The 23,169-nt window shown below is 36.7% G+C and overlaps 1 protein-coding gene across 2 annotated transcripts; it reads left to right on the forward strand.

The window, feature by feature from the left end:
- Window positions 1-2,034: 2,034 nt before the first annotated feature.
- Window positions 2,035-18,763, forward strand: LOC18443754 (uncharacterized). 2 transcript variants are annotated; one of them, XM_006853936.4, is made up of 7 exons: window positions 2,035-2,538; window positions 3,476-3,603; window positions 3,694-3,879; window positions 4,667-4,759; window positions 4,842-4,913; window positions 8,627-8,743; window positions 17,347-18,763. In XM_006853936.4, the coding sequence occupies exons 1-7, from the start codon at window positions 2,241-2,243 to the stop codon at window positions 18,454-18,456; spliced, it is 2,004 nt and encodes a 667-aa protein (XP_006853998.1). In that variant the 5' UTR covers window positions 2,035-2,240; the 3' UTR covers window positions 18,457-18,763. The 2 variants fall into 2 exon arrangements, with proteins under 2 accessions (XP_006853998.1, XP_088723434.1); XM_088867308.1 differs by lacking the exons at window positions 2,035-2,538; window positions 3,476-3,603; window positions 3,694-3,879; window positions 4,667-4,759 and having other exon boundaries at window positions 4,840-4,913; window positions 8,627-11,471.
- The last annotated feature ends 4,406 nt before the right edge of the window (window positions 18,764-23,169 follow it).

Here is a 23,169-nt window from a genome sequence, read left to right on the forward strand (position 1 = left end):
GGGTTTTTTGTGAAACGAGATTATTGTGGGGAAAAAAGTGAGAAAAAAAAGTTGGATGGGATAAGTTGCATAGATAGCATATATTGGAGGATTTTTTATAATTTTCCCTATAAAAAATATACAACAAAAATTGTATCTTTTGTCAATGGGATGGGTGCATGACATAGTTGGATTAGAGCCCGAAATAGTTGGATCAGGGCCCGAAACAGACCACATCTAAGCTTTTTCACTTTGAAGGAAAAGTGTCATGCGCATCAAGGGCGCAATCCCACTTAAGCATCCCTTATACATCAAATATACATATTAAAGATGGATGCAGAAAAATGGTGGTTCTACTAAAATCAATGGCATCAAAGATACATCATAAATTTTTTTATTTTTTATATTCAAGTTCACCATGGTATTCTCAATCCCCAAAACTGTTGGATCTTAGTTAGGGGGCAAGAGTGAGAATTGGGCACCGGTCGACCCGAATGGGTTCAGATTTGGAGCCAGACAATAGATCATCTACTTGACCTTGACCCGACTAGAACCGGATCTGGGTCCAGCTTAAATCCTATCATTTGGGATCAAGTCTGATTCTGGGGCAACCCGACCCAAATATATAAGTATAGATTGGTTCAGATTTGGACCCAGACAATAGATCATCTACTTGACCTTGACCCGACTAGAACTGGATCTGGGTCCAACTTAAATCCTATCATCTGAGATCAGGTCTGATTCTGGGGCAACCCGACCCGACCCGATCCAAATTTATATGTATAGATTATATGATTATATATATATATATATATATATATATATATATATATATATAGGAAAAGTCTTTCCAACTTTTATAGGTGAAAATGAATAGTGATTTCGCTTACCTTCATCACTGTCCAAATTTCATCATGCGGTCACGATTGTCCGGTAGTATTTTATTTTTCATTTTTTTTCTATTAATCGGAATGACTTAAAATTTGGATGGCATATACATCTTACTGAGGCGCATCTAATAAAAATATAAAAAAAATTATCCGTGAAAATAAATTGATCAAAATACCCCCGAAACATTTTGAAGGTATTTTGATCAATTTTTTTCATGTAAAATATTTTTTTTATAATTTTTGAAGATTTCCCTATTTTTGATGAATATACAATCCAAATTTCAGGTCATTCCGATTTGTAAAAAGAAAAATGAAAAATGAAAAATGAAACACTACCGGATAATCGTGACCGCGAGATGAACTTTAAATGGTGATGGGGGTAGGCGAAATCACAGTTTATTTTTGCCTATAGGCGTTGTATAGTATTTTCCATATATATATATATATATATATATATATATATATATTTATTTATTTAAATACTCGGTCCCAACCAGAGCCAATTTGAGTCTAATTGACTTAGACCCGAACTGGGTCTGGGTCGGGTCCGAGTCTAACTTTAAACATAAAACCATTTCGATATAACACTCAAGAAATTCCAATATTGTCAAAAAAAACAAAAAAACAAAAAATATAACACTCCAGAAAAAAAATATAAAGAAAAAATTGTTATCCGATCCATTAACGGGGTGCAGTTTGTATAGAGCCTAGGCTCTAAACAATCAAATTAGAGCCTACCTTTAAATAATATTGAGAAAATAGTTTCAACACTGAAAATCTTTGTGATAGCCTTAAAATATATTTTTATCTTTATTTATAAAGTTTAAAGCTTAAAAAATGGTGTAGATTGACATAGCTCTGAAAATTTGAAAATATTGAAAATTGACGGTAAAAAGGTGTATTACAAAATATGTTATTTCAGATATTTAAAACTAAATTTTTTTTTATGTCTATGCATCTTGATGTCGAGATGATAAATTTGAAGATTTTTAAGTAGGAAAAGGATATCGTCTAGTGAAATTTTTGAGGTAGGTTCGAATGCGATTGTTTAGAACCTCGGCTCTATATAAACTTCTTCCTTTACTGAAATATCGAAAAAAATATGGACCAAAAATCGGTGTCACTTTAAAATGTATGAAAGGCGAACGTTCCCATTAATCACAAACCCAAAACAAGGGCGGTAGAGCAAAAGGCACAGGTCAAGCCTTTCCCTCTATTCTTCGTCACACTGGTTAAAGCGCTATTTAGGGTTTTCTCCGCATTGCATTAGAACCGGGGTTTCTAAGAACTTCTCGGGCTAGGTTTTCTGAAGCATATTTCTCCTGGCTTTAGGTTAGTGGGCTACGGCTTTTGAGCTAGGGTTTGGGAGCCATGGCGGAGGAGCTCCAGTTCTCTTCTCGAAGTGAGAACAAGCGAAAGTTTGAAGACCCTACAACTGCTGGTCCTCGAAGACCGACTGGTTTTTCTTCTCCTCCTCCTGATTCAGGAGAGAAGCCTGCCTATGATTTGAGTAATAGCAATGGAGGTGGAGTTGTGCCAGAGGAGATCGAGATAGCGAAGCAGAAAGCGCAGGAGATAGTGGCCAGGCTTGTGGGGAATGCAGATGCTAAGCGTGTTCGAGTTGATGATGGAACTGAGAAGGGTGCCGATGGATATCGGCCTTCGGTTGGTAAGTTCGCTTCACCATCTCTCGCTCTGTGTAACCCATTGCGCTATCTCTCCCTCTCTCTCTCTCTTCTCTGTCGGTGGCATTTCTCTTTCTCTATGCAGCATTGCGTCATTAGTTATTTGTTAACCTCTCTCTCTCTCTTCTGTGTGTTGCTTTTTCCTGAAGCACTCGGTCTTCATATATCATTAGTTCGGCCTTCATATATCATTAGTTCATTACTTGGCCCCCTTATCTCTCTCTCTCTGTAACGCCTCTCTCTCTCCGGTGTCAGTTCTCTTTTTGATCTCCATCTTACCCTTCGCTCTCTTTCCCCTCGTTTTGTTCTCTCTCTCTCTCTCTCTCCCCCTCTTTTCTGCATTTCTCTTTGCCTACATACCTAACCTGCAATCCTACACCTATTTGCTGAACTTAACCCCTGTCACTCTTTTCTCAATCTCTTATTCTCTGCATCTCATTCTTAGTATTCTCTCGCTCCCTTTCTCTCTCTGTTTCTATATCCTATCAATAGGATAAAGAGATACGACACAATGTAATGAAACTTCACTCTTTCATTTCAATACAAACTTCATGTAGGTCTTCAACACCTTCGGGTACATTTTGCTCCACTCCTTTTGTTCTTTGGCTACTAATACATAAATGGGGAGTACTCTTATGAACTACTCTACATTCCTCCATTCGTTTACACACACAACACAATCCTATTCAGGCTTGCATATAGGTATTATATGAGTGAGCGTCTTATATTTATTTTCCACAATAAGTTTCTCAGTGAAAGGCAGAACATTACTGTTTGTATATTGATATTTTGTTGTATTTGTATGCTTCTAGTTGTGGTTATGTGCTGGATTTTCTAAGAGTTTATCATTTATTTGTAACCAATTTATTGTCATTTATAGTTTTGAAGTTTAATTTTTTTTCTTATTTTTTATTTCTTTAGACCTTGGTCAAAAGCTTCCTGGTTCGCATATGATCAATTCACAGGGTAACGCGCTTCCACCTTCAACATACCCAGGTGCATATGGCTTTCAAGGAACAAGTAAAAAGATTGAAATACCAAATGGCAGGGTATTCACCTAGTACCTGTTTGTGCTGTGCAATTTGTGTTTCACATGTTGATGGAGTTATTGCTTCTACGATATGACTGTTGTTGTACAGGTTGGTGTTATCATTGGGAAGAGTGGCGATACAATCAAATATCTTCAACTCCAGTCTGGTGCCAAAATTCAAGTAACAAGAGACATGGATGCTGACCCAACATCTCAAACAAGGCCTGTAGAACTCTTGGGTACTCCTGAGCAAATCAGCAAGGCTGAACAGTTGATCAATGATGTCCTTGCTGAGGTATGTTTCTCCGCGTCCTATACTTGTTGGCACTTGCTTCCTAAAGTTCATTTCTTGTATGTGTTGACTTATTTGGTTACTTGGTATTTCACATACTTTTCTTTAAGTTCTGCATTTGACTTGTTATAATGTCATTATCGGGTGTATCACATAATTTAATTTAGGGGTTTTTTATTTGAACAACCATTGGCAGTTGCTTTTTTTAATAATATGCACTTATGACTTGTGTGTGGGTAGAGTTGTTTGTTTCTATGATGCACACTGATGACTTATCAGTATTGGACATTTAAGGAGCACTTTTCCATATTTTTCTCAAAATTGGCAAAGAGGGATGCTTTCTGAGATTGCCTCTCCGCTAGAAGATATGGACCTATTTAGTAATCCTTGTGTACAAGATGTCGATATTTGTAAAAACAATTTGATGTAACTACAAAAAATGAGAATTATCAATATATTTTTAAAATCAAACAACTCAAATGATGGTGTTGGTAACATCAATAGCTCATGAGTTCTTATAGCTTTGATTGTGCACTATAAAATATAAGTTCTTTAAATAGCCAATAGTTTCGAATGGTATGTGCTTTTTTATCTTTTTTTTTTAAGAGAACTTTTTGGGTGGATGGGTGAAATTAGAAAGTGCCCTTCCTACCATTTATGACATGTGCACAAAAATTAGAAGAGTGCAGTATTAAATCACCATTTGCAAGGGTTCTCTGATAAATAGCTTCCTATTTGTGATTACACAATTTTTATTTTTTCCCTCTCAAAACATGCTATTTTATTTCAGGCTGAAGCAGGGGGATCTGGCATACTTGCTCGAAGGTTTGGTACTGCTCATTCTGGAAGTGAGCAATTTGTACTGAAAGTTCCAAATAACAAGGCATGTATCATCATTTGTCAATTAAGCAATTCCTGGTTTGGTATGAATGAAGAGGTTCTGAATTATATGTTCTCATCTTCAGGTGGGTTTGATCATAGGCAAAGGTGGTGAGACAATTAAGAATATGCAAAGTCAGTCTGGAGCTCGTATTCAGGTTAACAGCCTTCTCCCATAATGTGTATTTTGGTGAATTTTTTAACCCTCTGCCTAATATGTTGACATTGTTTGAAAAAGCGTTAGGCCGGTATTGGGCAGCTTGGGGGGTCCAGGCCGCCCAGCGCCTAGGCAGGCACTCAGAACCTGGGCGGCCTAGTTGAATCCAAATAAGAATTCTGGCATTCTGCAATTCTGCATTAATTACATTTTGACGTAATTCAAATTATCTCACATATTATGTAGCATTTAGCACACTCCATAACCATAATCCATAAGTCGGTTCATGCTCCATATCCAATTAAAACTTAAAATTTTCCAACCAACCAAATTATCAAAGCAAGTTATCAAATAGTATCACACCAGCACTGCAATACACCACTTGACCACCATGAGGAAAAAAACAAAATTGAATTATGAAAATGAAACTATCAAACTATGAAAGTAATATTTTAAGACTCAAAGAATCTTCAATAGTTCAATAATCAATACACAATACTTCAATCAAAGTTCAAACTTCAAAGTTTAATAATTAGTCAACAATCAACATTCATCAATCATCATTCATTCACCATAAGAAAATCTTGGGTCAGCTGCATTGGCATCATATTCATCGGAGTTGACAACGTCGTCACTCTCCTCGACATATTGGTCGTCCCTGTCCTCCTCCGTCCCTTTTGAATCAGCCTCTTCTTCCTCCTCTTCCTCCATCCTTGTTCTCTGTGCAGAAGATCTAGTGGCCCTAGGAGGGTCAGCTGATGTCCCTTAAGAATCTATGACCATGTCCCATGTCAATCCTTCATGCCCTTCGACCTCATCATCATCAACTTACCACTCCATAGCATGGTCCATATTTTTTGATCTGATAGGGTCTATCTTATCTCGCTTAGCAAACCTGTCCTTCAAGAATCGATTGTACTTGACATAGGCTAGGTCATTGAGCCTCTTTGATTCAAGCTTGTTCCTTTTCTTTGTATGAAGCTAACAAAATCAAATGAAATTAATTAAAATCCAATATCTATGGTTCATGTATTATTTATAAAATTATACAAATTACCCTTACGGCCTTACCCCGTCAAAAGTATAATATCTCTTACCTTCTTCCCAACCTGATCCTTAGACCATTTGCATGCTCTCCACTCATCTGAGATAAACATTTGCCCAACTGTACTCTCTTCGAATGTATGCTATCAAGGCATAAGTACCTGGTCGCAAATCTCGTGACCCCAGGCCTCACAATCTCTTTCTTATTTGTAAAGGTACGCATCATGCTGAGGGTGAGATGGTGGCTATGAATGAAATTTGTGACATACTTGGCCTTCTTCACTGCACCTGATATCTCGGTTAAACTGCTAAGAGCCTCAAGCATGAGGTCTGTATAATGTGTTGCACATGGTGTCCAAAAGGTTCTAGGATATGCTATGCGCAACAAATTAGATGCAACAACATTAGGAGCAGCATTGTCTATGACAACTTGTACAACAAGCTGCTCCCTAACCTCCTTGATTCCCTTCTCTATCACTTGAGACATGTAATGGGCATCATGGATATGATCAGAGGCATCAATAGACCCAAAAAAAAACAGTTCCTGCAGGACAATTCACAAGCAAATTCATCTGACTTTTTCTCTTTCTATCACTTCAAGCATCAGTCATAATAGAAACCCCATATGGAGCCCATGCATCCTTCTTAAGTTTTACAGCTTCCTTCGTGGCATTCACTGCCTTTTTTTAAAAAGGCTCTGAAAGCTCATATGGGGTTGGCGGTTTTATCCCAGGGCCAAATTGGCCAACTGCCTCTATCGCAGCATAGAAGCCACTCAAGCTAGTGGTATTGAAAGGAATGCCCGCCTCATAAAACCATATAGCCAAATAATACACAACTCTATCTCTCTCTTCGTTCTTGATTCTATTTTCAATGGTGGTTTGTTTTTTTGTTTCTCTCTTGCAACCTTGGGGTCAGGCCGAGGTAAAAAATTATCCATAGGACCTCTAACCCGAGGCTTCTTAGCCCCATAACCAAAAGCAACTACAACTCCCTTCCCCTTTTCTCTAATAATGAATTGCTCAACCTCTTGACATCCCTTCCCAATCCTTTTTTCATCACTATCATCATCATCATAATTGACTCGAACGTCGGACCTAATATCTGCTATAGCGGCAATTCTCTCATCTATTTTCATTTTCACCATGTCCAAAAATTTCTTTATTTCCTCTTTAACAGCATCAGTAGTCTTTTTACATGGGGCAACATTGATATTGGCAAGATGTTTCTTGAACTGGTTTACGCCCCCTTTTGTATCCTTTTCACAAAACTTGCATCTTATGTAATTTTTATCGTTAGGATCTGGGTTATAGCCGTATTTCCAACCAGGATCACCACTCTTATGAGATCCCGAAAAAGACATCTCAAAAATAATGCAAATTACTAAAGCAATAAAAAAAAATCACTTACTTTGAGTTTGATTGCTCAATCTTCAAACTGCCACCTCAAAGTTGCTTCTAAATACTCAAAATTTTCTAAAACACCCACTAATAACTTTGCAAAACATCAAAAAGTAAATATAATACTGATGGGTGATGTTTTTATGAATTTTGCTTAACTTTGAATGATCCTTCGGTCTTAAAAAATTCACCACAATCTAGTTTTTTTGGTTTTTTTGATGGTTTTCTCTCTCTAAATTTGGCTCAAACAAGGTTTAGGTTTCAAATGTACCTAAAACCCTACTTTTTGGGGCTTAAAAACAAAAAAAAGGGACTCAAAATACCCTCACGGTTTTTTTTTCTGCCTCTGGGCTGGGCGCAGGCCTTGGGCCAGGGTTGGACGCTGGGCACTTGCCTCGGCGGCCACCCAGGGACAGACCGCTCAGTTTGGCCGCCTAGGCCTGGGCGATGCGCCCAAGCCTTCTGGACAGCCTAGGAGCTGGGAGGTCCGCTTTTTGAATCTATGTATGTTGACCATATTGTCTTCCCAAAATCTGAGGTGCCTTTCAACGTTGCTTAGCTAGTCTCCTGTCTACTTTTCTCTGATAAATCAGCTGTTTTCCAAGTTATATGAGAGTTTTCAGCCATTATCCTGGGTGTTTTTTATGGTGTTCCGCTAATATTTCAAGGATTACTAGGAAATTCAGAAACCATCTTGATATTAACCTTGTTGTCAGATGTAGCTCTGTGTTAATGTCCTAATTTTTCAAAAGAAATTGCTTGAACCTTGTTTCATAATCCTTTATTTTCTGCATCCACTTTCTATTTTTTTATTTCCTTTACTGTCATTGTCATTTTTGTTTGGTATTCGAAGCTTCATTATTCAGTGATAGTCACTGTGAACTTTGAGGATTGTTTGAACTGGAGCTGGTGCTCGTAGATTAAGTTGTATTGCATTACTATTTCCACTTAAACCTTTGGCTTTCCCCATGATATTTTGGTAGGTAGAAAGTAGTTCCTTGGTTGCCACATATGGCTTCCTCTTGGCATCCTGAAGGTGGATGGGTGAAGGACTTTTATACATTGGATATGTTTAAATTGCCTCTTGCCCTTCGTATGAAGTGTCACTGATGGTTGAGTTTTTCATAGACTTATTTTATTAAACTGTCTTGAAAATTTTCATGTGGTTGTTTTAACTTTCTATCTGATCTAACAGTCAAGCATAATTACTCAAAGTCGATTAGCAATTCCTAAAAGTTCACTGTTTTGATATTTCTTTTTTTTTTTCCAGCTTATACCTCTACATCTCCCTCCTGGCGATGCATCAACAGATAGGACAGTTCAGATTGATGGAACCAAGGAACAAATTGAAATGGCAAAGCAATTAGTGAATGACATAGTCAGTGAGGTGTGTGGAAAATAGTTTTTTCAAGTTTCTATTGCATTTATATCCATATTTCCTGCATATAGCTCTAGCATACTATAACTAGGATGTATGGGGCATTTTGGGTTCCTTCATGCAGTAGAACACTGCTTAGTTTCATGATGGATGTTAACTATACAACTCGGTGTGTATAATTGATGCAAAATGTGTGGTTGTGTATTTGTGTTGTTCATGTACATTTTCTCTGTTTTTTCTTTCTATTTATTAAAGGGTGATCAATATATTTAAAGGGTGCTACATGCGTGGATTTTTTTTTTTTGTGGAAGCTTGTCCACCTTCTGACCTTTATAGTGAGTGGATTGTCATAATCTGCCAATGCATGTGGCATGATCCTGCTGTTGTGCTGTATTTGCATCTTGATTATTTTATGTAGAATTGACAGAATAGATATGCTTTTCTGCCAAACTTTTTGGTACTCAAGGTCATAGGCATTGCCATAATCATGGAGGTCTTACGAAATCCTAAAGTGTATGTATAATAGTGCATTATAAGGATGTGGAATTATGGGCTCTTAAAACCTTGGTCATGGGATTTTTTTTTTTTATTTGGTTATGGAATTGCATTGTCCCTTTGATGTTGCGTGACTGGTTTGTTACTTAAAAGCTTCTGTCCCTTAGGGAACCCAAGGCACCCACCAAAATGATTCGGTTTCCTAGTTTTGTGCTTGAGAAGTAGCAAAAAGCAGCGTATAACAACTAGTTTGTGCTATCACTCGCAGCAAACCAAGTGCTCTGCTAGCGGATATAGCATGTAGGAGTTGATTTCCACTTTGTTAGAGTCAAGATGATTTGATTCATACTCATATAAAGATAAAAGCATCTGAAGACATGGTTCTAGTGGCCTTGGGCAATGAAAATTTACAAAGCATGGGCATGGGTTATTTCTGATAAGTGTGCATCAACATGAGGGGGAACGTTAGAAATTTTGTTTTTAGAATGTTCATCTTCTTTTTCTTATTATGCCCTTCTTTATGTTACAGTTTCTGGGCTTGAGATTTTAGTGTCCTTGCTTGAAAGTGTTTAGTTTGTATTTTTCATGATTTTTTTTAATTTCATTTTCACTGTATTTTAGTTTCTTTCTTCTTATATTTTGAGTTTGCGATTTCTTTCTTTTGTTTTCCTCATTGGATTTTTGTGCAAAGTACTTCCTGTGAAGAATTGATTATATTTGCTTGAAGTGATCTGTAACTGTATTATCTCAATTGACATGTTTAAAAATTGGGATGAGGAAGTTTTCCATTTTGTGTCACATGATTTGAGTACTTTCTATGCATTGTTTGATTGTATGTTACTTGTGATCAGTAATACATTACGGTCTCTTATCATCTTTTGATGATGTATCTTTGTGATTTTAAGTTACTAAGGCTTGTTGATTAGGTTTTTGTTTATGGTTTAGATTTCTTATGTTTGCGTTGTGGTATTGTTTGGTTTACTTGAAAGTTCTGAAATTTCAAACTAACTTTCAAAAATTGGCTCCAAATATATATATACATATATATTAATTTCTTTTAAGAAAAGACTGCCAAAAATACTTTTAGAATGGAGGACTGGTTCATGGAACCCCCATCCTCTTAAGAAGTTTAAGGTACTGATTTATTGGACTGTTTCTTCTTACTAACAACTTAGTGATGCATGCTGGACTCAAGAGAGGATGTTTTGTGGGATTAACAAGAATCTGTTTGGGCAAACATTTATAGAACACCTATCTGTGGTTTTTTTTTCCTCAATAGCATCGGGAAGGTTGTTATTCTTATTACTGGTTCTTCACTGGTCCTGCTTTGTACCATGGGGAAAATCAATGTCATGTCTAGTTTTTAGTTATTGTAGTTAAAGCTGTTGATTGCTATAGTCTTTTGTGGAGGCCTTATTTTGGGGTAACAGGTAGGCCATTGTTCAAACTAATGATATTTCCCTTCTTTGTCAATTTTTATATTGCTCTGTGAAAGAAGGAGCACTAACTTGTTTGTGCCACATAACTCCTAGAATAAGTTGCCTGTGTGAATTTTATGAGACCTTTGATTTTTTGACCCGTGTAACCATCTGCCAGAATCAATGCCTTACTACTATCTACCTGTTGTGTCATGGATGCGTTATTGCACAACATGTCTCCGTTGTAATATCTGGGTGAATGAGCCTGTAATCTTCTTAAACTGCTTATGTCAGTGGCTGTCATTGTTTATTCATGGTTTATGCTGTAATCTCTCTGGACTTGCACAAATGATGGATTAAGTGGTAGATATAGAGGTTGGTTCGGCATTATATATTGCTATATCTATTCCAAATAATGGAACCGAGTTACACTTTGTATTGATGTATATCATCCCATAACCCATTCTCTGATTCTTTGGCCTTGCTATAGTTGCATCTGAGCTTCTTGTAAGCAGGTTCTATTCTATTTGTGAAAATATTGAGGCTCTTGATGCACAAGATGATATTTTGATGTGAAGGACGTTTGTATTCCTGATCTCCTGTATTTGGATGAACTTTAGCTGCACCCTTAATTCGAGTGACTGAAGGATAAAACTTGTTGATAACTTGAGAGCTTTGAGAATTTGTATTTTTTTTTTTTTTTTTCGAGCATGGTGTTGCTCAAATATATCAACAGGTTGTAAGATCTTCGATACACACGGTTTAAACAAATTGGGCGGATCATGTTATTCTGAACCTTAAGAATTCCACATGGCATGACGCTGGTACGCTGCTCAACCTTGACTATTGGTTGCCTTGTAAGTCTTTTGAAGGAATATATGTGGGAATTAAGATGTGTATACTGGCAGGTTGAGTAGCTGGCTGACTTTTTTAGTTGGGAAAGGTTTCTGATGTTCCCTGTATTTTCAGAAATTGTCTGAAATTGCCTTTTGAACCGTTAATTGTATTGATGACTGGAGAATTTTTCTTAATGGAATTCTTGCTAGGCCTTTTATGGTCCACAGCTTGCTCTTGTTTCAAGATCAACAATATCAATTTACCTTGGGCATACTGTGCTGACATAGTTGTTGGGATCAACCTTCTGGTTTTCTTTTCATCGTTTTCTATTATGCTTTCATGAGAATGTAATTTGAATAATCTTTCTTTTCTGGCATCTAGAATTGAGCCATATGTTTGGAATCTAAATGGTATATTGTGGATTTCATTGATGTTTGCTATATAAGGAGTATGTAGAGAGATCATGTATGGTTTCTTGGAGGTGTATATTGAAACTTCCATCAATTCTGGCTTATCTTGTTGATTGAGACCTATAGGAATATAGTTATGAGTTATGCCCTGTACTGGGGTTTTTGATGGTCATGATGATACCTGGATGTTGAGGGAGGTCAGTCCTTTGAGAATGATATTATTTGTTTGTATTAACACAAATGGCCTTTTTATGACACATTAAAATTGAACTTTTTGTTCTTTTAGTTCTCTATCCATGTGATGCATGGGTCTGTGTATGTGTGTGTGGGGTTGTGTGTGTGTGTGTGAGAGAGAGAGAGAGGGAGAGAGACTTTAAGTAGTAAAGTCAAATCTCCAATAGATGTCCTGAATTTATTTTCTAATAGAAATCCTAATTTTATAACTATTGACATTTTTTAATATTTATAGGGACGTTTTGAGTTTTCTTGTACTTTCATAGAAAACCTTTTGCTTCTTAAGAGTTAGTACTCTACAAAGTTCAGTTAAGGTGTGATGAGCGTGACAGAACCATAGTCGTCAGGAGTGGGGGTAGGGACATATACCCTGCCTAATGTTTCCTACCTTGGGAGAACATTGGATCGCTTGTTGGGAGCGCTGTTGAAGCACCCTTAGAACATCGGTATTGTGTGTTATGTATGTTATATATGTACCTTGGAATCCATCTCCAAGGAGCATCCCTATTTAGTGTGTGTGTGTTGGGAGCGCTGTCGGAGCACCCTTAGAACATCGGTATTATGTACTATGTATATACCTACCTATCCATCTCAGTGGGAGCGCCCCTAGTTAGTGACCGAGTGCGTGCGGGTGCGTGCTTATGTTAGAATGTGTTCATGTTAAGGTGCGTTGTGATGGATGTATTTACCTAAAAGTCATTGCTCTTGGTAAAACGTTACGCTTTATAGGTAACTAAATGACATTTTCCCAAAAGTACAATGACATTTTATAAGTAAGTATTCCGATTCATTATTAGTACAAATACCCTTCTTTTTTAAAATGGTCAATTGTACCCTTATGAAGATGATAAAGTATACCTTATATTTTAATGATAATTCAATTGTGCCCATACTTAGTGACCAAGCTGCCTATAGAAAACGATTTTCTTGGTATGCAACAACATATTTAGTGAATCCACCTTTTACAACCCATAAAAATCTAATCTTAACCTTTGTATTTTGAAGGGTGGTTAAGTTTAGATTAGTACACACATGATACAAACATATAAAACAAGGGAAATTGTAAAAAATAAAAAATAAGTGAGTTATCTTTCAATATTATAGAAGCAAATAACACAGAAATTCCATATTGCGCATCCCATACCAAAAATAATTGAGATTGTAGGTCCATGACGAGAAAGTTATCTAAAATTACCCTTAAGCCAATGTAGTATTTCGATGATGTTCATGAAACCTTGAGATATATCTCTGATCTCCTATAAGAATAAGGCATATAATCAACATATATATTACAAATACAGAGGCACACATAACTATGTTATGGTGAGTTAGTTACTGTAGGCATCTTTATAATTAACATTTTATTTAATCATATATCAATTATACATAAGAAAAGAAGGATCTACTCATATATGTAATGACAAAGGATCATGATCGCATGCTAAATGGGATCAAGATCCCATATTATCAGAAGCGAGTTCCCAAGGAGGATCAGATCTAGGCAGTTTTACCTTGACACTTTATCTTCTTTGGTGTCGTCTGCTCGACACTTGTCCGTACGTGTTGGGTGGCATCACTTGCTTGTAGTGCCATGTTGACACTTCTTTCACGAGTGTCTTATACAATAACTTGTAATTTTCAATTATTAGTGCTTTAGGGGCTAGGATTTGAGCCTTAGATCACTTGAATATGGATGGCCACCACTACCACTCCACCTAAGTAGCTTTATGTTACCATGGGATACTATCTTATATTTACAGATACCATTATTTTCTTCAAAAGAAAATACTACTATAAGGCTTGAACTCAAAATTCCTTAGCTCCTAAAATGTGATGCCTACCTCTTAATGCTCCACCACTATAGGAAATTATAGTATATATTATCTTATTCTGTGGTATTTGTATGGACTTGTCGGGAAGTACTCGATTTTTGGTCCCACGTACTAGACACCTAGATATGTACTAAATTCTGACACCCCATGTAATACTGGCTTCAGAAGTGTGGGTTTCTATGTCTGGAGCTGGACCATCCCTTGTGGAAGGCACTTCCCATAACTAAGGGTAGAGAATGTAAATGTAGTATAGATAAAAGATATTATTGTTCAAATAGCGCGAGAATCAAGATTCAATGCGATTCCTTCCCTTTTTCTCTTCAGCTGAGCGCCATTTTTGCGAGGAACTGTCTTCATGCAAAGCTGAGCTGGGAAATTTGCTGAGTTTGTTGCTAAAAAAGATTCAGAAACAATTTGGTTGATTTGGTTCTTTTCTAACCAGACAATTTCATATTTGGTTACTTTGGTTCCTTTTTAAAGTGGATAATTTTAAGGTCGGTCTGGTAGTATAGGAATTGATTTGGAAATAGATTTGGTAATAAACAAATAAGAGATAATCATCCAGTGTTTTTGATACAGGGTTTGTTTATCTCTACCATTCCATCCCTAGATTGTAGGCTATGATTCATGGACCCCTCTGTGTGTCCAAGATACCAATGTAGTTACGGTTTAGTATTGTTGCTACTACACAATACTTTGGGGATGCAATTCCGCCGTATCCTGCTTGTTACTTTCTGAAGTTCATGAAGATTTGGGTCCCCACTTTGGTGTGAAACAAAATTATAATAGTTATTTTCTACAAAATGACCTAGCTAATATTAAGGATGAACGTGTACAATAATATTATGGTATACGTTTTTCATGATGAGGAAAACCTACTTCTTCATTCTTTTTCCTTATTAGCTGGGCCATATTTTTTGTAGAATTATCATGATGTGATTTATCCAATTTGTAGCTTTAAAATTTTTATATGAAATTTGGAATATTGACAATCCCACCCATCCCTTTGAGTGACACAATGTCTTAACCTTTGAATGTATTGGTATCATTTTCAAAGGAAAACATTGATGCTTTTCTAAGTTAGATTCTGATATGTTTTCGTTTCCTTTGGTTTTGTATCCCTATGGTTTCAACATGCCAGACAGGATACCCATGCCCTTATCCATGTCCTGGGTTTAGGAAAGCCAAGTTGTATCTGTGCTTCCCATGTCCATGTCTCTATTCTTATCTGTGCATCATAGGTTGCCAGGAGCTTTAGGATTAGAATCTCAAAATTTTTTACTTTCCTCTTCATCATGTTATCCCAATAAACTTTTAAGAGCCTTTGCTTTATACTCTTTAGACTGATTTTTACTTATGTTCAAAGTAAAAACATGTCTTGTCCTCTATCTCATTAACATTTGAACCTTTTAAATTGGTTTTTATTTTTGTAGACTTTGATTTCAAATTGAGTTTAGATGATTTTAGGCTCTCAGTGTCTAGAACGATGATTTGGTTCATGACAACTCACATTATAGTATCTAAATAGGTTCATGGTTTCAAGCCCTCGTCGCTCATGCCCAAAAATATTTGTCAATTTTAAAACTTTAAATAGAAATTCATTTACTAAAGTTAAAGAGTTTTTGTTTTATTTTATTATGCTTTCATCATTATCATCCGAGCCTTGTTCCAAATATTTGGGGTCAGCTTTTAAGATGCTTTGTTATTGTAAAAAGGGATAAAATTAATCAAAGATGCAATAAATTGGAGTGGAATAATGAGGTATCAGTTTCGAGTGGCTGAGGGGTACTCATGGAATGACGATGGTGTAGTCATTGACTTCCTGAGTATTGACCGTGGTAATGCCGATTACTCTCTGAGTAGTCAAGGGAGCAAGCTCCTCAGGAAGAGCCAAGGAAGTGGATGACTACTATGATGTAGATATAATAGACGATACTTTATTTTGATAAGATTTTGGTGTGATTTACCTCTATCTTAGAGTTTTTTTAAAAATTCGTAATGCATTAAATTCAAATTATGAGAGAGTAAAAATAGGGAAGATATCATAGAATGTATTCGTTTTAGCATGGCATAGCATGGTGTGTCTCGCATATATATGAACCATGCGTAGAATAATAGCATAGATTGTATATGAAGCAGTGTTTTTGGACTGAATTCCAATAATGGAAAAGAATTCCTTGCTTGAGTCTTCTGTAATTTTTCAAAAATTTTATCTGTTATTTTTAATTGGTTTTATAGAAAATGGAGATTTTTTTTCTTTATTCGATAACTTATTTAAATCATATTTGTGAGATGATCATTTTGTCTATTTTTTTGGGTAATCTGTATTATATGCTTCAGTTAAGCCTTTGAGTTCTTTGTCATTTTAAGTACATGCGTTCACTTTTAAAAAAAGAGAAGAAGTGCTACTTCTTTTGAGGACTTGTTTTGGTCTTTCTTGAAAATTAATGGATTTTTGTATGCATCTACCCATTCACATCTTGTCTAGTTTCCAACAGGCTAATACTTTACAGAAGCTGATGAGTGAATACCGCCTTCATCTTGTTTCTCATTTTGATGGTTTGCTTTCGCTTCTCACCATCATCTGTTTGATGATTGTTTTCTTGGTGATTAATCTGTAAGGAAAACAAATTTGTAAAGCAAGTGATAGCCTTCTCATAATACATTTTCCTTGCTTGGTATCAAGGCTCAAGTAATAGGCACTCCTTTGCTTCTATATAGTACCTAGTATGTCGTTTTGAATTACTGAATCCTAAACATCCGTAGGATGCTTCCATGCATGTTCAACTAATAGATGCTCATTTGCTTCTCTATTTTACCTAGGCTGTTTAAGTCATTGAATTCTGTACATCTGTAGAATGCTACTATGTATGAGTTGAATGGAAACTGATACACGTTATATTACCTCTATCACGACACTTTCTGCTTCATGACTTTGTAACATGATTTTCTTTAGTAATAGCCATCACGTATGTGTGAAATATAGATCTAGTTGGGTTTGGAGTGAAAACATGCTATTTCCTGTTTGTTGGTTTGTCTTTTCCAAATCAATGCTTCCAAAACCCCAGTTGGAGGATGGGGGACCTGCTGGCTCACATGTATGACATACAATTCAAACCTTCCACGTTATGGTAAGTTGGTCTCCTATTATTGGGTGATAAACTGACCAGCATTGGTGTATACTCTATTGTTACCATGGTGAACATAACCTTTATGAATTTGATTGTCTACTGTCTAGCTCCTTAGCTTGTCTGATAATTCATATGTGATTTACATCAAATAATTCATGTTGGTATTTCTTCCGTTGTATCTTTTTTTAGTTATTGAAGCTTGTATTTTGGCTGAATATTGTTTATTGGGTTTCTAACGAGACTTTTTGTTCACAGAACCGCCTCAGAAACCCACCAATGAGCGGAGGGTATATTCAACAAGGGTACCGTCCCCCACGCCCTCCAGCAAACTGGGGCCCACCTGGCCCACCTCCAACACAACAACCTGGATATGGCTATCCACAAACAGGGGCTTATCCTACACCGCCACCTGCACCACAGTTTAATAGCACCCTTCCTCAACCCCCTTACTCAGGTTATCCTCAACAAGCGTCTTCTGGTTGGGATCAACCTCCCCCTGCTCCTTCTCAGCCAACACCACAGGGCACCAGTTATGATTACTATGGCCAACAGCAACAGGCACCTCCACCTCAAGGAACCCAACAAAGCTCGATGGATAATACAAACAGTACTAGCACTACCACTTATGGTTATAATCAGCAACCTCCTCCTGCTAACTATACACAGCAAGGATCATATGGAGAACCCAGTTACCCCAACCAACCTGTTGCTCAAGGTTATGGCCAGCAAAGCTATGGTGGTAGCTATCAAGCGCCGAGTACCACTACTCAACCGAGCTATGGTCAGCAACCAACTAATCCTCAACAAGGGTACACACAAAGCTATAGTGCTCCTCCACCCTATGAAGCTGGCCCCACACCTCCTTCCTCGTATGGGCCTCAGAACCCTTCCTCTCAGCAAGCTTCAGGACCAGTGGGTTATAACCAAGCAGGTCCTACTGGCTATGGTGCACCGCCTTCTTCTCAGCCTTATGTGAACCCTCCTCCCCAAGCTGGCTATGGGCAAGCCGGCCCTACATCAGTTCCTCCTACAAACTATGGGCAGAAGCCCCCTGTGCAGCCTCTTTATACTGGCCAGCCTGCCTCTACCACCCAAACAGGCTCTATTCAGCCTGGTTATAATCCTCAAGTAGGCTCTACTCAGCCCGGTTATGGTGGCCCACCGCCATCAGCTCCTAGCTATGGGCAGCAATCCTATGGCGCTCCTGTGGCTTCTCAGCCTGCACCTTATGGTGCCCCGCCAACCTATAATGATCAGTATGGTGCCTATTCGCAGCCTCCAGTGTATGGTTCTGATGCCGCTCCTGCAGCGCAGGCCCCCCCGGTGCAAGCTGGAGTTGTCCCCAAGGCGTCACCTCAGAGCTGATCAAAGGTATGTAATCACGTTTTATTTTTTTATTTTTCATTTTTTAGTGAGAGAAAGAGTTGTACTTTTTCATTTCCTTCAGTAAAATTTTGGTGTGGGTTGTTGTTAGCTGATCTGATGATAAAATACATATTGGAATTCGCTGTTAACGGTTATTGTCATTGTATGGATTTTGAGACAAGTGGTTGGTTGATGGTCTTTCCACAGTTGTTTTGGGGTAGCAGGGCTGTGCAGCACAGCCTGTGCTATTGAAGTTGGATAATTGATTATGGTATGAATGGTTATGGGATTTACATGAGTTGCTTTCTGAGGCTTTGAAATGCTTTTGGGCCTTTGTGGATGCCTTAGAGGTTTTGTTAAACACCTTGCAAGTGACAGTCTTTCCTTTTTTCTTTAAAAAATTTATGTGCAACTGGAAAACATTTATGGATTACTGTGTTGTCCATGTTTTTTCCAATTTAATGCTGGGGTATTATTTTTTGGTTTCTCTTTATTCGAGCTTCATCCCTGGTTCAGTGTTAGTAACATCAAACATTTTTGTTTTTTTCATTTTTTTGAATTTTGGTAATGTCCAGGGTGGTTTTATATTAGGAAATCAAACTGCTCCATACTTGGAAATTCTTTATGTATGGAGCGGTCTAATATTAACAACTTTGAACCGCTTTGTACTAACAAAAAAAAAGTTAAGTGTAGAGCGGTTTGATGTTGCTAATTTTGAATTGTTCCATACTTAAACATTTAGAAGTTTGGAGCTGTTCGACATTGGCATCACTAAACTGCTGCTCACTTTTGTCCTTTTTCTTTTTAATTTTTAAATTGCTGGATTGAAACCAAACATGTTGTTTTCTTTTTTTTGGAGAAAGGTTAACTTACCGGTCATGGTGTTTTCACAGTAGATTGAGAAAGACAATTAAAAAATTTGTTTTTTGCTATAATTGCATTTAAACCAAAAAAAGAAAGAAGTAATAAGTGGTTGATTTTGCTAATATCGAACTGCTCCATACTTGGAAAATTACAATAATGAAGGGGTTTGATATATTATTTAACTAGTCCATGCTAAGTTTTTATTTTTTATTTTCTTTTGAAGTACGTAGGTTTGAAGTTGCTAATACAACCACTCCATACATCAAAAAAAGAAATTCTAAATATGTAGCATTTTGATAAAAGTAAAACAATCTTGGAGATAACCCAAAAAAAAAAAGCGGTTCAATGGTATTAACATAAAATTCGGGGCAAAACTAGAATGAAAAATAAAAAAGTAGGCCCCAGCATAAAGTTGGAGAAAATATGGACTATGCGGTAATACCTCAAAAGTTTTCGGATTCAAAGTTTCCTTTTCTTTACTATAATCAATTGCAATTAAATACATAAAGAGATCATTTTTCCACTTCTGCATGATATCATGGTAATTGCGAATGTCCCCTATATTTACTACCATGTGTTTTACGTAGTGTGAAATCTTATATAGGAAATGTTTGAGCCTGTTGTTTTCTATTATTCTATGTTTACTTCATTTGTTGACATTGGATTTGCATGTTCCATAGCAATTACTGGCACTTACTTTTTGGTCTTGTGTAATGTATGATCATTCATTTTTGCTATTAGTAGGTCATAATCATTGTTATCATGGGGTGTGAAATCCAGCAGCTGATCATTCATTTTTGCTACTAGTAGGTCATGATCATTGTTATCATGGGGTGTGAAATCCAGCGGCTGATCATTCATTTTTGGTACTAGTAGGTCATAATCATTGTTATCATGGGGTGTGAAATCCAGCAGCTTTAAATATGTCACGTAGTTGAAAGAATTTTATTTTGGATTTTGTGCTTAGTCAATGATATTGCAGCCAACTGATTTCACATCTAATGGTTGATAATGACGGTGACTTATGTAAATGGCTGTATTGTATGCATTTCTTTTTTTATTCCAAAAAGTGGGCCTCTTTGAGGGTCCATGATGGAAGACTAGCTTTTTAGGATTGTCACCACAAAAGGCGAGATCATGGCTTTGATATGGCTGTTAAGTGTTTCCAAACACTCCCACAATTCCCTTTTTTGTTTGTTCGCCTATAGGCTTTAGATTGGGGTGGTAACAGTCTTGCTACCCCCGACACTAATCCCTACAGGGCAGCCCTAGCCTAGCTCCGCCATGATGAGGCCAAAGGCCAGATCTGGGACTTTCCTTGGGCCATAGTGGCCTGGCCTTGGGGCCACATTTTGCGGCCTTGGCCTTTGTTTTTTAGGAGAGCCAGGCAGCCCATTACCAACACGAGCTTTAGAGGAAGACTTATCCTTAGACCTTTGAATTGTTTTGCAGTATTGTCTTCGAGAGAGAGAGAGAGAGAGAGAGAGAGAGAGAGAGAGAGAGATGTGCTTTGATGTTCGATGCTTGTCTGTAACTACCAGTGTTACCTTATTGATACGAGTATTTGTGAAGCATGGAATACTACTTGTCAACCTTTTGTGGCCAATAATTGAGGGTCCTTCAGCTGCTCTGTGTTTTGCTTTGATACGAGTGTGAATCCTGTCTCGTCTTATCGTTAAGCAGGTTTGGGTATTCTAACATGTTTTTGGGAGCTAGGAGTCTTTTTTTACCAAGATTCAAGATAAGATAAATTTTTTAATCAAGTCATTAGCGTGATGGGGTAAATGAATCTCTTTTTGCTGCCCCACGAGTATAGTAGGCATGCCCAAATAATTGAAAGATTTTAGGCTTGGGTGTGGTAAAATGTTCACAGGAGGAACGTGAACTACTCAACCTAGAATCGAACTCAAAAAGAAAAGTACAATTGTTTCAGGAGGGCTGGACTGTATTTCTACAATATGCGGTCGAGAGGTATAACGCATCCATATAAAAAAAAACAAGGAAAAAGTTTATATAGGGATGCTACTTTATAATGTAGAACTACGGATACCTCTCAAAAATCCTTTGGAAAAGGTAGTTTTAATGTTGAAAAACTCTTTGATTGATCATCTAGACATCAAGATGTATGATTATGAAAAATATAAAGATTTTAGGTCTCAGAAATAGTGCATTTTACAACATATTATATACACCATTCGTTTTCAAGATTTTCATATGTTTAAAGATCTATTTGATTTTAACCATTTTTTAAATTTAAAATTTTATAGTAAGATATAAAAATAGATTTTGAGATAATCCTAACAACATTTTACATCAAATTTATATACCATGATGAAATTTGAAGGTATATACCTTACCTCTGCACCCAAAAAACAATTATAATTAATGGTCAAAATATAGTTTTAATATAATTATATTTTTAGTTTTCAATTTTTTTTTTTTTTTTCATATTCATGATCTCCATGTTAAAGATTATATATTCTCTGGATGAAAATATATTTATTGTCAAGCGCGCATTTCTACAATATGCAGCTGGCTGCTTGGTAACCGCGTCCAAAAAGAAAATGCGAATAACATCTTGAATGTGCTTGGAAAAAAATGGATAAGATTTTGCGCACAAAGTGTTGAATTCCTGGACTGCTAGACCTAGGTGCTTCTTTTTTGTTTCGTTTTTTTTTTTCTTTCAAGTACTCAATTGGTGATTATGCTGTCATGGAGAATAGTTCGTATCTGCATAATTAATTGATGAGTGGAGTGAGTGCATGATACGATCCAAATGTGAGGTCCACTATAGTGATGTCGATCATAACAATGCTTTCCCTCCCTTGATGCAAAAGTTATTTATCTGTACAAGGTGGTAGTGAATAGCCAAATTATAACTGCCGATGGCAAGATCCACACACCACGACGGCATGATTGAGTGGTTTCTATTCGATGTTGTTTCATTAATTTTTAAAAAAAGAAAATTTTTCAAACTTTATTATAGATCTCAAGCCATCTAAATTGACATTTTATGAGTGATTGTGACTATTTTGTAATAATGGTAAATCGTTCCATATGTAATTCAAATTATCCAGGGGTAATGGGGACTAAAATTAGGATATATGAAACATTTGGTGGTTCTAGGTCCTTTCCATGTCGCGAATAGGGACAAAAATGAAAATTATTCCATTCTTTTGTTTTTCATTTGTAAATGATGAGGCCATGTGGTTGAATGAAATTATGAATTCGTGGTTGAATAATTTGATGGACTATTTGATATTATTGCGATGCCGTATATTATCAAAGTCGTTGACGTTACATTTTTCTTGAAACAATGCAGAAAAACGAATCAGCTTTGTACGAGGGTGATTCTAGGACTCCCAATGACTTGATTGCCCACTCGTAACTTCTGACTTGGATCAACCAATTCTGATCCAAATCAATATTTTTAAAAGAAAAAATGTTTCGATAAGCTCGCAAACCTATCAAAATAAGTAAGGCCTTGTCTCAAAATTCATTGAAGATTGTAGTTCTAGCATTGGAAGACCTTCAAATCGATAATCTCAACCTTGACCATTATTGTTGTAAAAAAACAAAAGAAAGGATTTCAAACCCGTAAAATGATATATATTGTAACAGATTATGTAGATAGTTTATTTCATATAAAAAATAAGTGTTTAGAAATTCACAAGATTTGTACCATGTTTTTAGCTTCAAATTTCATAGTTGGTGTTGACAATTGATTTTAGAGCCATCATAGAGATTTAAGTTGCCCAAAATGCTTTCATGACAGGGATTCAATGTGAGACTTTACTTTGTTTTCGTAAAGCTTGACCTTTAAAGAAACTGCACCCCTTTTTTAAAGGG

The sequence above is a fragment of the Amborella trichopoda genome, chromosome 5 (genome assembly GCF_054954075.1).
Source record: "Amborella trichopoda isolate Santa Cruz 75 chromosome 5, AtrichopodaSantaCruz75HAP2 v2.0, whole genome shotgun sequence".
Taxonomy (NCBI): Eukaryota; Viridiplantae; Streptophyta; class Magnoliopsida; order Amborellales; family Amborellaceae; genus Amborella; species Amborella trichopoda.

Coding starts and splice junctions, on each gene's coding strand:
- LOC18443754 (XM_006853936.4), top strand. CDS start 2,241: ATGGCGGAGGAGCTCCAGTTCTCTTCTCGAAGTGAGAACAAGCGAAAG. Junction 3,604..3,693: donor TTGAAATACCAAATGGCAGG/GTATTCACCTAG, acceptor GTTGTTGTACAG/GTTGGTGTTATCATTGGGAA. Junction 3,880..4,666: donor TCAATGATGTCCTTGCTGAG/GTATGTTTCTCC, acceptor ATTTTATTTCAG/GCTGAAGCAGGGGGATCTGG.